This window comes from Amphiura filiformis, chromosome 7, assembly GCF_039555335.1.
Source record: "Amphiura filiformis chromosome 7, Afil_fr2py, whole genome shotgun sequence".
In the NCBI taxonomy this organism is placed as follows: domain Eukaryota; kingdom Metazoa; phylum Echinodermata; class Ophiuroidea; order Amphilepidida; family Amphiuridae; genus Amphiura; species Amphiura filiformis.
This window is the reverse complement of record NC_092634.1, coordinates 22,048,469-22,064,013: the sequence shown is the minus strand read 5'-3', so window position 1 is coordinate 22,064,013 and position 15,545 is coordinate 22,048,469. Positions and strand designations below refer to the sequence as shown.

At 36.6% G+C, this 15,545-nt stretch overlaps 1 protein-coding gene across 1 annotated transcript in view; it reads left to right on the top strand.

Moving 5' to 3' along the window:
• Window positions 1–15,545, top strand: part of LOC140157715 (organic cation transporter protein-like) — a 35,850-nt gene extending 20,305 nt beyond the window's left edge. The window contains exons 11-21 of the mRNA XM_072180957.1: window positions 1,934–2,106; window positions 2,742–2,868; window positions 4,118–4,221; window positions 5,136–5,290; window positions 7,731–7,899; window positions 8,293–8,428; window positions 10,213–10,307; window positions 10,671–10,879; window positions 12,137–12,245; window positions 13,153–13,362; window positions 15,449–15,545. Coding sequence (XP_072037058.1) covers window positions 1,934–2,106; window positions 2,742–2,868; window positions 4,118–4,221; window positions 5,136–5,290; window positions 7,731–7,899; window positions 8,293–8,428; window positions 10,213–10,307; window positions 10,671–10,879; window positions 12,137–12,245; window positions 13,153–13,362; window positions 15,449–15,545 — 1,584 coding nt within the window. The remainder of the gene's footprint in view (window positions 1–1,933; window positions 2,107–2,741; window positions 2,869–4,117; window positions 4,222–5,135; window positions 5,291–7,730; window positions 7,900–8,292; window positions 8,429–10,212; window positions 10,308–10,670; window positions 10,880–12,136; window positions 12,246–13,152; window positions 13,363–15,448) is intronic.

Genomic DNA, 15,545 nt, shown 5'->3' with positions numbered 1-15,545 from the left:
GATTTATGACCTCACCTGAGGGGGGGGGGGGGTAAATTGGTACCCACGACCAATGGTAGAACAACTTCCAAAGGTCAGGTGTAGCATGGACCGACCCGTTCGCGAAATCTATGAAGCATAGTGTCAGTATTAAAAATGCTTAAGAACAGGGTTAAAATGGCATTTTATTTTATAGCTATAAAATGAGACCAAAAGCATGGCAATACCTTCTTAATTGGCAGATATATCATTAATTAGTTTGAGTCCCATTTGGAAAAATCTGCGCCTTTTTTGGGTGGCGAATTCAAGACACATAACCCCCTACCTTCATGGGGATTTCTGCCTTGAAAGAATCTGGACGATGACATTGTGGGTTAGATGGTTATGACCTTCCGATCACCTCGACACGGCCAATGTATGAATACAAAATGTAATAATTACGTCGCTTATTGTACAACTATAGATGCCGATCGCACGAGTTTTTGAATATTGATTGGCAAAATTTTCTCAACATGTCAGCGCTCAAATCGAAATCGGATACATTAGATGAAGGAAAGCTTCAATTCGTTGTTCAAGAAATGTTTATATGGGAGAGGTCCACCCTAAAAATCCTAAGAGAATAAAAAATTAATAATTAATAATTAAGAAAGGTTCCTAGGCATAGTGTTCTTTCATTGGTTCTACTCACTACATTCAAGTTTTAGAATACAGATTTTGAACCTGGTCTCAATACCCCCCTAAATTTCGATGTTTCTGCCGCCACTGGAGCTAGAGAGTACATAGAATGGGCTATTCCAGAAATTAAAGGCAACCCCCCCCCTAAAGAAGACATGGGGTTCCCAAAATTTGTCACCATTCTTTGCTCTGGGAATTCCCAAAAAAATGTTAATTATTTTCACAAACCTAAAGAAAACATGGGAATTCCCAAGAAAAAGACACCTTTTTATTTTAGGCTTTGGAATTCCCAAAACTTTTGGCAAAAATTTGCTTGTCTTCTTTAGGGACACTGGGAATTCCCAATTTTTTAATAATTTTATTGTCAAAATGGGAATTCCCATTTTTTGGGATAAAATTTTGGTCGGGGAATTACCAAAAATTTATGATACAAACTTACATGTCTTCTTTAGTGGGGTGCCATTAATTTCTGGAATAGCCCAATGAGGATTGACAGTATGTACTTATGTAATAATATTATTATTATCTTCATGCCCTTTGATCCAGTTTGCAATAAACTAATATCAGTGTACTAGCTATACTTAAGATTAGTTTATTTAGTATCAGTATTATTATCATGATTAAGCCTATAAATGTGTTTGTATGGTGCTATTGAATAGAACAGCTGACGCTTAAGGACACTATAGAGAGATTGCATGGCAACCTGTACCTTCATATTAATTCGGTGCTTTTTACAAGAACACGCTAAAAACGGAATAATTTGCATATTTCAATTTGACGATGAAGTTTGATGATATTTTAGTTCAAATTGGTGAGTTTGGTCGGTATCAGAGACGAGCATATTTTTTCATTTGTCTAGTGGGTATTCCATGTGGATTTCAATCACTTGTGGCGGTAAGTAGACTACACATAAACACACCCGCACACATTGGCCCATCCCACCTATAAACAACCAACCAACACACCCCACCCACTCACCCCCACGCCCAACCATATACATACACATGTTACACATCCCATCACACCCCTTTGCACAGTCACGCCCCCACACCAACATTCACACCCATCATCAAGCCACACAACAACACATCACACACGCGCCCGGCACTCGGCCACGCAACTACCATCTGTGCTATCAACCATGTACGCATGGACACGCCCACCCCACCCCCCCATCATCAAACCACACCCAAACTGAGTAAAGCAAAGATGAATATTGTCCATAAGTCAACGATAAGTAGGAAGGTTTCAACGACTCTTGAATGTCTATTCATTTTAGGTGTTTTTGGCAGGAGAACAGGATCACTGGTGTGTTGTCCCTGAATTGGAAAATGAAGACTGTATACGCTGGCCAGAGCTTACGCCAGAACTCTGTGATGATGCAAAGAAAGATGCTAGTATTCCACCACAGACAAAGGAACACATGCCTTATGAATACGACAATTGCTTACGGTAAAAAGTTATCTTAAAATAAGAAATGACACAATGATAAATATTACAGTCATGATGATAAACACAGTGGCGGGCATGTAAATAAGCCCAATCGGCATTGGAAGTTTGCAATGCATTGTAGGACAGTTTTTGCAGTTTTAGGACACTTTGTCCTTTGACCTTTCAGAAAATTCAGAAATATTTGGTTTTTGTACGTACAAAATATAATCTAAAATGTTTTACAATAATTAAAACAAATATAAAAAATATTAGTATTTTATAAATTAATTATTTAGTATTTTTAATGATCAAAATTGTGACAATAATAAGAAAATTAATAATAATTACGTCAATTTTCCCGATATGTCAGAGGTCAAAGTGTCCCAAAACTGCTCTCAAAAACCGGAAGTTAGAATGGCGATTGGGCTTATTGTATCATCGAGATTTCATTTTGTAGAATAAATATAATAGACTAAGTTAATAATGATTGGGTTTTTACAAAATAAATTAGTATAAATATTATATATTTCTTAAATATCCCATAAGATTGGTTGGTATTAAACCTGTCGAATACATGTATGAGAGTTAAGAGTTCATGTTCATAAATTGGTATAACAAGAGACAGTCATACTATAATGCACAATTATTTTAAACAGGTATAATTTAACCGGCGTCCCATTTTACCCGGGAGTGGACACACCGGACTACACCAATGACACGCTTAATTGTAATGATGGATGGATATACGATACATCTCAATTCCAAAGCACAATCATAAGTGAGGTAATGAGTTGGTTATTTTACTTAACTTTTGTTTAGAAAAATCGCACTTGAGGCTTTCGGGTTTGTTCATATTTGAGTAATCTGCGCATAAATGGGTATATACGTTCACACGATTGTGTCCCATTTATCATTTAACCAAATATTTTACTCACTATTTTACTCACGGTTTCGCCTATCATGGTCGATAGGCATCATCAGAATGATGATGGATGATCCTTACTTCCGGTTGGATCTTCTCCTGGCTGTAAATACACCCTCTACAGGCAGGATACGTTCAACCGGAAGTAAGGATCATCCATCATCGTTCAACCGGAAGTAAGGATCATCCATCATCATTCTGATGATAGGCAAAACCGTTAATAGTAAAATAGTTGGTTTTGTTTTACTGAAAATTTCCTTACTGTATATCTACAAACCTGATGAATATATTCAGTGACTTTTCGAATTATCGACCCTTAGAACTAGCGGACCCACCCACTGCGTCATCATCCCTATATCTTCGTGTCAAAAATTGCCGTGATAGTACGGCGAATCCTCTCGTTTTTCAAAAGCTACGCATGGCGATTTTGTTCGAGATAGGCCGAGCGACTCAGGCTAAGCATACCATTTACATGATATGAGATACCATAGCCCTGCCATAGAGCCTGCCGCTTAGTTTCTATTCTACGATTTGCGCATGATCAGTACCACATATGGTGTTACTATTATAGAAAATTCGATTTGTTTTCAGGTAAAACGCAGGTTTTGTTTCCAGTACACTAACTCGAAAAGCAATACACTAATTAGCGGGGCCTTGCTGTTTGCTGTGGATATCTTTAACTGCATTTTATAAGTAAAGATTTTGAAATCCAAAGTAAAAATTGTGATATATTCAAGAATTTGAGAAATGAATTATACAAAGGAACCCGTGTAAAATTCAGGTGCTGCATCTATAATACAATGTTCATTATTGACTTTCTTTATCTGCGTCAATAATAGAATATCGATTTCGATCGAATTGAATACATGTCTCCATTTAGAGTTCGTACTACACCTCTGAGCGACAAAGCGATCGATTTCTAGCCAATCAGATACGGTAGGCCTCCTTTTCTTGCGTTTGGTGAAATAACAATCGCCCGTCGCTCACCGACGGAATATTAAGTTTATATTTATAACACTGGCTGTTGACACTGTGCCACCCCTTAAAGAATATACAACGCTCACAAGGGCATATACCTATTATAACATGATTCATTCTATATGTTTTCAGTTTGATTTAGTTTGCAGTCAATCTAGTCTTCCTGGCATAGCACAATCTATTTACTTTGGAGGAATCCTTTTGGGGTCTATAATTTTAGGACCTATGTCAGATATGTAAGTATTTATGTCTTTTAAGCTGAGTTTTATGATTTTCAAATAACAGGCCTTAGTTTCTTGTTGGGTGACTTACTCGCCGGATTGACAAGAGAAAAAGAAGAGTGTCGAAATAGGAACATTTTAGGCAACAAAAACGGGCTATTAGGGCATTTAGTGCCTTATGGCTATTATGGCATATATTGCCTTGCGGCATATGTTCAACAATGTTTATTTATTGGTGGTTTAAGCTCCGGTTTTCCATATCATGTCATTGATCTTAGCCAATGATTCCGGGATCAGGGTGTTTGCCCGTTCAATGTGCCGCAACATATGATTATTTTGGAAATTTGGAAAATCGAATTCTTTAAAACTATAACATGTCGTTCCTTTAAACATTCATGCAAAAAGATCACGTAAATGTTTCGTGTAAATGTGACACCGGTAGTCTACAGTGTTTTTATTAATGATATCATAATGATCATGTGACATATTGATATCAAATGAAAGACTATATTTTTCTCATTAACATATTGAAATTAGGAGTTCTAAATTTCTGAAGGTACCATTCAAAAACTGTTGAATTATAGTTGAACTATTGAAAAACTGTTGAATTAGTCTCAAACGTGGTATACAGTCGAGACTAATGCAACAGTTTTTTGATGATTTCGTCGGATATATACCGATTTGGAACGAGTGATTTCAATATGTTGATGAGAAAATAAACCTTTCACCTGATACCAGAATCAGTAAAGTGGGGGATGAGGCTGTCAATCGGGCCACCCACCTTTAATACATGTAGGCCTACATATCAATTATAAGACAAAAATGCTGTACTGGGCAGGTAGAAACCAATTACGTCGCGCCTTTGCTCTGACGTCAGACGCAAACTAGCCTTTTTAATTCGGTCTTCAATGTGTCATTTCCCGTTGCAGAATAGGACGATACTATACCTACTTCATCTCGACAGGGATCTTTTTTGCAAGCGGAATGGCCGTTGCATTTTCACCTAACATCACTGCTTATATAATATTTAGATTCGTTTTAGGAATGGCTAATATCGGCGTGTTTATGATGGCATTCGTACTAGGTATGTATAGACCGGTTTTATCAATATTATTAGGAAAGATATTTTGAAAATATCGATTGGTACGACACATTCTATCAGCTACGGTGACACCTCATGACGTCACGCTGGACAAATTGCATTCACTGTCAGAGGAGGTTCGTGGGTGTGAAACCATGAATGCAATAATTGAGCTAATACATTTGCAATTAAGGCGTGGGGTATGAACGTTTGGACAGTATTTATTTTGGGACATTAGAGCACATCAGACATATCGAATTGCATTCTGAATACGAAGAATGTCATTCTGATATCAAATAATTTTGATTTTTGAAATTCGCAATTTAATACACATTTTATGGCAAATCATTAAAAATTGATATTTTTGATATTTAACAGTACTTGAAATAAACTTTATCAATCTGATGATTTATACTTAAAGTGTATGTAGGTGGGATGAAAAGCCGACGATCAATTGAAAATTTTGACCTTTCGTATTGAAGATATGGATTTTTCCCCAAAACACCAAAAAAAAAATTAGGTCTTTTTGGAAAAAAATCCATATCTTCAATATGAAAGGTCAAAATTTCAATTGATCGTCGGCTTTTCCTCCATCTTACATACACTTTAAGAATATATCATTAGATTTATATAATTTACTTCGAGGACTGTTATATATCAAAAATTTGAAAAATATCAAATTTTTATAATTTGTCATAAAATTTGTGATTGTGATTTTCAAAAAATGAAAATTATTTGATATCAGAAAGACATGCTCCGTATTCAGAATGCAATTCGATAGGTCTGAGGTGCTCTCATGTCCCACAAAAAATACTGTCGAAACGCAATAAACGCTCATTTTAGATCCCTTAATACAGCATTGATTTGCTAAGAATTGAACAAGGCACCTGTCTCATCACACCGCTCTAATCCCTCTTCGAAAGTCACAGAGGTGTCATCGAAGTTGGAGCAGGTAATAAGTCCCTTACGGAATTGGTTAAATCTCACCATTATCTCCCTACTTTTGTAACATTTTTAACAATTAACTACAATGTGACCAAAGTAACAACTGATAAGGTGACAGATACATAATTCTGAAAAATTGGACTGAACAAGAGTATTTAATTTTAGAGATTCTCCGTCTTTGTTATACTGCCCAGGCTGTTAGACAAATTGTTTGAAGATCGATATTCCGGGTAAAGCCCAATTACTTACGCTAATCATATCCCTAACCCTAAACTTCACCCTAACTCTAACCTAAGCTCTAATCATAACCCTACATCTAAACATAACACTAACCCTAATCATAACCCTAAGCTAACATTGACTTTAATCCCAACTATGATCATTCCCTAACCTAACCCTATACCTAAGACTAACCCTAACCATAATAAGCCCTAACCCTAACATTATCCCCTTATCTTAACCTAATATAGGCCTACACTGTAAATTGGCCAGAACACATGGAACGCGTTCATTAATGTTTTTAACACATGACACGTGTTCAACTTATTTAGAGAACACTAGTGTTAATGTAGAGAACACAGGTGTTATTACCTCAGAACACTAGTGTAACATGTTCTAATCCTTTAAAAACTCTGGTGTTCAAAATTACTATCTATGAACACCTCGGACACATGAAAGAAATGTAACGGTTTTTTTAACACATGACACGTGTTCAAACATTGATTTTCAGAATGCTGGTGTTCAACCTTTATTTATACATTTTCAAAATCTCATTACTCGACAATAAAAAAAATGCATGGTAGTATAAACAAGATAATGGCGGTGTTCCGAAGAATTCCGATGAAATCAGAGAGTTTTCACCTAAGGCAAGCCCAAGGCTCGAACCCTCGTCGATTGTATCTCCCGGCTGACAGCGCAACGCATTTTAATGCGATTAAAATCGCTCGGCCATAGTCACCCTCTTGTGTCTCTCCTATGCTTGTTCATCGCTGTCAACAGATATACGGGCTCCGAGTCGCTCCCAAAGTTGCCCTGAATTTCATTCTTCTCTAAATCCTTCAAATTTACTCTCACTATCATCCCATTTGTCTTAGCGTTTCCCGGAAGCGTTTCCACGTTGCATCGCCATTGTTGTTGTTGTTGTTCTTACTTATATCCCTCCTTCGAAGGAGCACCGTGTATTTCTCGCTGACACGTCGCAGCTCTCCAACGCCTCTATCTGCTCATGCGTTCCATTTTTGAACACCAGTATTCAATATAATCATTCAGAACACTTGTGACACGTCTGATCAATACTATGTGTTCTACATTATACTAAAAGAACACTAATGTGCAAGGCTTATCATATTTTCAAATACACTAGAGTTCTAAAGAGACAATTATGAACACCTCGGACGCGTCTGAGAGGCGTCACGTGTTCGGGAACATTTGCAGTGTACTCTGAACCCCAACTTTAACCCTTGGGCGTTAATGTAGTCATTACTCATTTCCATTTCAGGAACAGAATTTGTGGGTCCGTCTAAGCGAATGTTAGCTGGTGTGGGGATACAGTTGGTCTTTTCGATCGGTTACATGCTGTTAGCTCTATTGGCGTTTTTCATTCGGGATTGGTGGATTCTACAGCTGGTCATATCTGCGCCGATTGCTTTAGTATTCTTACTAGTACCGTAAGATCAAAGTTCCCTGTCAAAAACAAATCAGAACGCTACACTTTTAACAACATACGTTCGGCATTTTGAGTAATTTTGGCAACCATATACTTAATTTTTACTTTATTTGGATATGCTGAATTCGAATACCGTATATCATCTGAAAGGTACCACTTTTCTAGGTGTTTGATAAAATGCACACCCTTATTACATATTTTATATCTAAAATGACCACTGAACGTGTTAAATAGATGTACAACATCGTTAGACTATCAATACCAATATTACCCTCATCTTATGGCCTCGTGTATATAACCCGTTGGGTTTTCAACCAATAGTATTATAGGAATAACCCAATGCATTATAGGAATTTCTAATGCCGATTTTGCTTATAGATATCTTTCTCTTTAGATTTATACCAGAATCTCCCAGATGGCTAATGTCAAAAGGCAGATTTGATGAAGCAGAGAAGATCATTCAAGACGTAGCAGAAGCTAACAAGACACAATTACCGGAGACACTCTTCCAAGAAGAGGAAAAACAAAAGGTACACAAATAAGTTTGGTAGCATGAAGATAAGAATGTGAAACGCAAGTCACCTATTCAAACGTATGTCTTATTAAGGTAGCTGTGTACTCTCAGATACGCATGTAGTAAAAGTGCCATAACTTTGTAATTATTCACGCAAGACATGTAAAAGTATACATTTTTATAAAGGCAAGACATCAATGAATCTCAATATAAGTACAGTTTTGGTGTAAAAACAACAATTATGAAGAAAATCACAAAAAAGTGAATTTTTGGCAATTTTTGTTCGGTACATCATAACAAAAAAACACTCTTTCCAAAAATTTTAGTTTTGCTTTTTTCTTAATCTTGAGGCACCATTCCAAAAACGGTTTTTTTAGTTTTTTGATATTGGCCTTATTTTTGGAGATATTGACCATATAAGGCATCAAAATGAACTTTTCAAAATTCACAACCGTCTATTTGCCTATTTGCACAAAATGATGCCTAAAATTGGAAATAGACCAAAATATAAAAAAATGAGAAAAACGTTTCTTAAGTCAATCATGCTTTTTATGATGAGCACAATTGCTTACCTATAGATGCTGTATTTATTGAGTTATCGTGTACCTAAATCGTCATTTTATCGAGAAAATGAACATTGAAATAAAGGCCGTTGAAGTTTAAAGTGGTCACATTTTGCACTTTCATCGAAGCTTACAGGAGAATGCAGCAGTTCTTGTTTTTCTACCTTACATTACGTAAACATCGGGTAAATCCACAGCCCCTTGAGAAGTTTGGGCGAAATCTATTCATATCTTGATGTTTAAATCGGGGAAAAGAACTTGAAAAAAATCACATTTTATCAGCTAAAACGGAGCCATTTGACCGCTAGGTTTTTGTGAAATCAGTGCTTCCGCGGTGTTTCCATAAGATGCGCCACGCATGCAGATAAGCGTTGCGTATGCGTAGCGTATCTGTGCGTTACCAAATTGCGCGATACGCAACGCGATGCGTTGTTGCGCGCGTGTACCCTGCTGGTACAACAAAGATTTTCTTTCCTTTTAAATTTCAAACACGAGTGGAATAGTGAAATAAATTCCTTAAAATATTGCAGTTGGAGTTTATAAATCTGGATTTTCATTCCTTGTATTTATAAAAAACATAACAAAGTACAAACATATAAAAAAAACTCAATTTCGCGAAAGAAATAGTGTCTAGAGTACACAGCCGCGTTAATACAGATTCATAACCTCGTGAATAAACGTGATACATGTGATCCAGTCATTATTTGTAAACACACTAAAGAACATGCAAGATAGCTTAAAACAATAAACAAAGCAAACTGAAGTCGCAAATTCTATAATGAAAGACAAAGATAAAAAGACTAGTTTGCGTCTGACGTCATCTGTCAATCAAACTCCGAGCACGGTTTGTTTACAAGTGTCGTGATGATATGAGTTGCTGAACACGGCGGTAAAACCGGCCGTCTTATTGTTAATTTTGCACCATAAAACATACAAACCATCTCAAAAGTTAGGTCTTAATAGTAGGAAACTTTCTTTGGCGAAGGCACCATGTCCACAATGCCTAGAAAAGTTGCTTTTTGCCTTGTAAAATTACGTAATTTTTCGCCATTCACTGCTATTCCTTTTCTCCGATCGGCACCAGCCAGATGAATCGACCTTCCTTATACGCGCTATTAGCCAATCAAGGATCGTAGAGAATTTGATTGACAGTGACGTCAGACGCAACTAGTCTTTTTATCTTTGTCTTTCGTTATAACAGATGTGTACTTGAATTGATTTGTTATTCTTCTCTTAGATATTCGAAGCTAACCAAGAGCGCCAGCCAACGGCAATAGATTTATTCCGCACACCTACTCTAAGAGGGCGAACTTTAAACTTGATGTTCAATTGGTAAGGTTCGCTGTGATGTATGTATTTCTTGAGAGTATTATTTTATTTGGTTATTCGGTTTTTGTGAATATAGAACTTGTCACGAAGAAACATTGGCCAATTAGTTCAATAGTTCTGGTATGCCCATAACCACGAACTACACTAACTGACTGTCATGCCTTTTTTAAATGGAATTTCTATTGAAAATGGCTAAAATATCTTTTGTCTCAGAAACTGTACATGAAAGTGAAATGGCACGTAAAATCTTTCAATCTTAAGCAACAGATCAAAGGGATTGACTGAGCTCAATTTTAACCGTTTTCTCCATGCGAATGTTTAAAAAGCAATTTCATCATAACTACAACTTTGTTCTTTTATTCTTAGGACTGTCAATTCAATGGTTTACTACGGGCTTTCTCTAAGCACATCTGATCTCGGATCTGATCCTTATGTAGCGTTCTTTATCTCCGGTTTAGTAGAAGTACCAGCATACATATGGGTACCAATCGGTATTGAATGGCTAGGAAGAAAACCTAACTTGTTTTCCTTGCTGATTTTGGGAGGAGTGGCATGTCTGGCAACCATCGGAATCCGTATGTATAAGTTTTGCGTTCTTGATTAATACTGCAGACGAGGTGTACCAGAATGTAACGGTGAATACCATTATCTTCAAATGTTTTAAACTATCAATAATTATCATAATTAGGAATTTAAGATTGTAAGAATTGGACTTTAATATTGAAATAACACAAAATTCCCGGGACAATATACAAAAGTTTTTTTTCAATGTTTAACAGAAACGAACTCTATTTTGAAAATCAGTAAAAACCATAGACCGGGTTCAAGATAAAATGATTTTGAAATGTTGAAATGACTTTTGAATAAGTATTGTGGTTCATTAGTTAAAATGATGCCAGTGATTGAGCCGATCGTGGTATTCTCGTCTTTGCTGCAGCGTTATGTCCAAATATATTAGCAATCTTAACCCACTTCTACGTGAAAGTGAAGACTAGAATTGCGACCAAATTTCCTTGAACAAGTTGGCCATTGTGCTATTTGGGTAACAATTGGATTAAAAGTCACACAAAGCCGGCATTTTCAATCAAAATATCAATGACTGAACTCATTAGTTGAAACTACTTGTTATTCTAGGTAGGGCTGAGTTTTCGGTACTCTAACGAGTGCCACCTTCAGAGCAACTAAATAAACAAGACGTTGGTCCTTGATGGCATGTAGAACTGTATTCATTTTTATTCATTTTTAAGCAAAGTTGAACACTGATGGCGCTATTTATCCTAAATCTTGTTTACATCATTTATAATGACATTAAAACATCATAAAAATGAGTAACATATAGCAAGGAATTTGTCAAACTATATACTTTTTATCGTGAAATGAGAGGAATAACTAATAGTGCCCTCAATTTGCACACAATAGTTTATAGAATGAAAATTACCACAAACAGGCAGAAAAAGATTTAAAATGTGATAAAAAAAAATTAGCGTGATAGCTGTTGGTATTGTAAAGGTCTAGAATTAAAAATTATGTAATGTTTTGTTAGAAACATTTAAAAAAATTAAAATTTAATTTTAAAAAAAGGAAAAAAAGTTCCAAAGCCAAACAAATGTACAGGAAGTCTTAAGAGTGGATGCCAATGTGATTGACAGGACTGCTATTTTTTGTGTTGCCAGAATCAGTGTCTCTTTGGTGTTCACTAATTCTCTTCTTCAAAGTTCCGTAGCTTAGCAGCTGTTCTCGCAGCTGATGACTACGCTGATAATGAGATTATTTTCGTCATTTGTTTGATCTTTTTTACCTCACGTCTTTGTTTTATCACCTTTTTTGTTCAGCCCCCGGAACAGCAAAAACGACGGTAGCGATGCTGGGAAAATTTTGCATATCTGCCACCTATGCAATTATATACATATATACTGCGGAAATTTATCCTACGATAGTAAGGTACACAAATATTTCGTTTTTTGTAATGATTAATTTAGCAGTTCAGAAAATATTTCATCAATTAACGACCACGGTACATGTTTCATGCACAGATCAAGTAGAAAGATTTGAAATGTTACTACATGTATACAAGCAGAACTGTGTAAAAGGAGGAAGTTATCGGGTTTGAATAGGGACAGAGTAACTACTAGCCATGTGGGTTGTGGTCTGGTTACTAAGAATATTACATCTCGTATCCGGTCTATTTTAACATTCAAAATCTGCCATCATTTAACAGGTTATGGTTTATGAAGGACATTTCAGAAGTTGATTTAGGCACCACATCCAATTTGGTCCTATAGAACTATCGGTGCCCGGTTAGGTACCGATGACTCTTAACATCACTTCCTGGAGATGTAATGAATTGGATTAAGTATAATAATTAGCAGTTGCATAGTTTTATTGCTTTTTATTTAAATAAAAAACGAATGCACTTTACAAATGTTCAGGGTACGATAAAAAGTGCCATCGGTACCTCTTCGGGCACCGATAGCACTAGAGGACCACAGCCTTACTGGGCTGATATGGCATTTGGAATTGTAGAAAAGAACAGGACGGGTGTGGGACGATGTTGCCATTCTGTAATTGAACAGTAACTAATTACATTTTAATGTTATCATACTCATTCTTATCAATTTGTTTGGGTCAATCCTTATCTACATGAGCTCATGTTCATGCTTAAAATACTTTCTATTGTCTTTGTCCACCTTGTGTTGGGCGTTAGCATTAGCCTGTGTTTTTTTTTCAACGGCATGTAATGGCCGTGTCCTGGGTTTTGTGTATGCTTTTAACCTTGTTTTGTTGTTAATAAAGTTATATAGAAGATAACGTTATTGAATAAATTTTGTTTACTTTGATTGTGCAACAGAGGGGCTGGTATGGGAATTTGCTCTATGTCTGCTCGAATCGGTGCCATCATATCTCCAATTATTCTCATCATCGGTGATTACTGGGCGCCACTTCCTCTTATCATATTCGGGTCATCTTCAGTCATTGCCGGCTTCTTAGTACTGCTTTTGCCTGAAACAACAGGAAAGCAATTGCCAGAGACTTTGGAAGAGGGAGAGAAGTTTGGAAAGTGAGTTATATACTTGTTTTAGTAGCAAATAGTCTGTTTTTTTTTTTTTACAATACGGTGGCACAATGGTACGAGTTCACAGTTGAAATATTGTGGGTTCCAACCCGGTGGTAGCATCATCATATCGTGTTGTGCACTTTACCTCATTTGCCTCTCCCCACTCAATTGTAATTCGGTCGCAGGCGGTATAAGACACGTGACACGTGACGTTCGAGGCTGGCGAAAATACAAGGCTGACAGCCCCATTCAAAATATACGGCTAGCAGTTATAAATTGAAAAACAACATACTTACAGTGTGGTACATTGTCGTACCCCAACGGTTTTAGTGTAAGATAATTTTGCTTTGACACCACATAACAAATTTAGAATTGTTTGTGAAGATTTCATGACTATGTGTTAATCCAATGGCGACGTCAAAAATGGCGAAATCGCATCCGCCACCACCTGTTCGGTTGATTCACAATACAATGCGCCACCAGCGGTACCTGGGGAGAGGCAAAAATACACAGTGCATCATGGGAAAATATCGACATCCATAGTCCGCGTACTACGAATATAACACAGGAACACTTTATTATTGCGTGTTTAAATGTCATTATAAACGAATGCACACGAAAGCAGCAATTTACAACTATAGTAGATCCATTTCATCTATTGATCAGACGGAATACTCCATGGAGCTGTTTTCAACATAATTATTATCATACTCGCGTGAAATCCAATGGTGGCTTAGAATGGCGATGTGGACCCTGGAGGTCAAAATTTGGACTTGCAAAATCAATCGCTGGCGACGCACCCGGGGCGACGCATCGTATTATGAATCGCGAGAATTGGAAGCTGCTAATTCTCGCTAATCGCAATAAGGGCGCCGCCAGCGGTTTGCGATGTAATCGTGATGTATCATGGGAAAAGGTCGACATCAAGTCCGCGCAATACGATATTACCATGCTTATTACATGTGGAACACGTGACAATATTTTTTAGTTTGTCAAAATAAAGGTGTTACACGCGAATCGATACTCAATAATACTTAATAATGTGATTTGAAATAGCATGGTAATTTTTATCTATCGATTTGCGTGTAATACCGTTATATTGACATGATACATTGTCACGATGTTCTCCCATGATATGTCGATCACGATTTACATCGCAAACCGCTGGCGGCGCCCTTATTGCGAATAGCGAGAATTACATTAGTGCTGAGAGGAGCTGCACTACGGTTGCTCCCTCATAGAAGCAAAATGATTCTGATGTATCTCATGTGGTAGCGGAATAAATTGTTGTAAAGTGCTTTCAACAAGTTGGAGAGGCGCTATAAAAATGTCGACATTTATTTTTCTTTCAAAATGGTGGAGATGAAGTATATCAATTTGTAAGCGCTCTTTAAAAAATCATAGTTCATTGAATTTACAACTGTATGACAAAACAGGCGAAAATAGTAACGTTTTGTACAATATTTGCAATTTAAAGGGAATTGGCCATTACTCATTCTAGTGACGCTAGTATATGGACAATATAAGTGTGCCTTTTCATTTAATGACATAAAATGTGAAAAATATTGTAAGAACACTTGAGGTTTTTACTTTTAAAACCTACATGTTGGTCAAAAAATGTGCTTGGATAGGTAGTTTTCAACATATTTTCCACATTCGCCTTGCTATAACATTGAATTGCGTTATCTGTTGACCTAGTGACGAAAAGTGTTTTAGGGGGAAGTGTTAGCTTTCGTTTGATATAAAACAAATTCTGATTGGATGAAGGGAACACTTGAGGTTTCGACATAAACCAATCAAAGACAATTCACTGCTTGCTTGAGAGCTCTTGGACGAAAATGTGTGCTCAGGTGTATCGAGGTGGAAACTGTGCGCATGATGGTTTATAAGAGAATCGTTTTTGTATAGAAACCTTTCCATATGAAAACGAAGAAATAAAAGAGAAGAAGCAATTAAAAGTATTCATATTATATGAATCCGTTTATCTGTCGTTTTAGCGTCATCGTCATACATGTTGATGTTGATATCAATGTTTATTATCAATGTTTGAATTCATTATTGTCTCCCATTTTGTTCTATTTCTCTGCAGGAAATCGCCTGAAGAATACGATGAAACGACATTAGCCAAAAGCAATCCAGCTTTCTCTGATGATTTCAGCAATGAAAACAAAACACCAGACTTATAA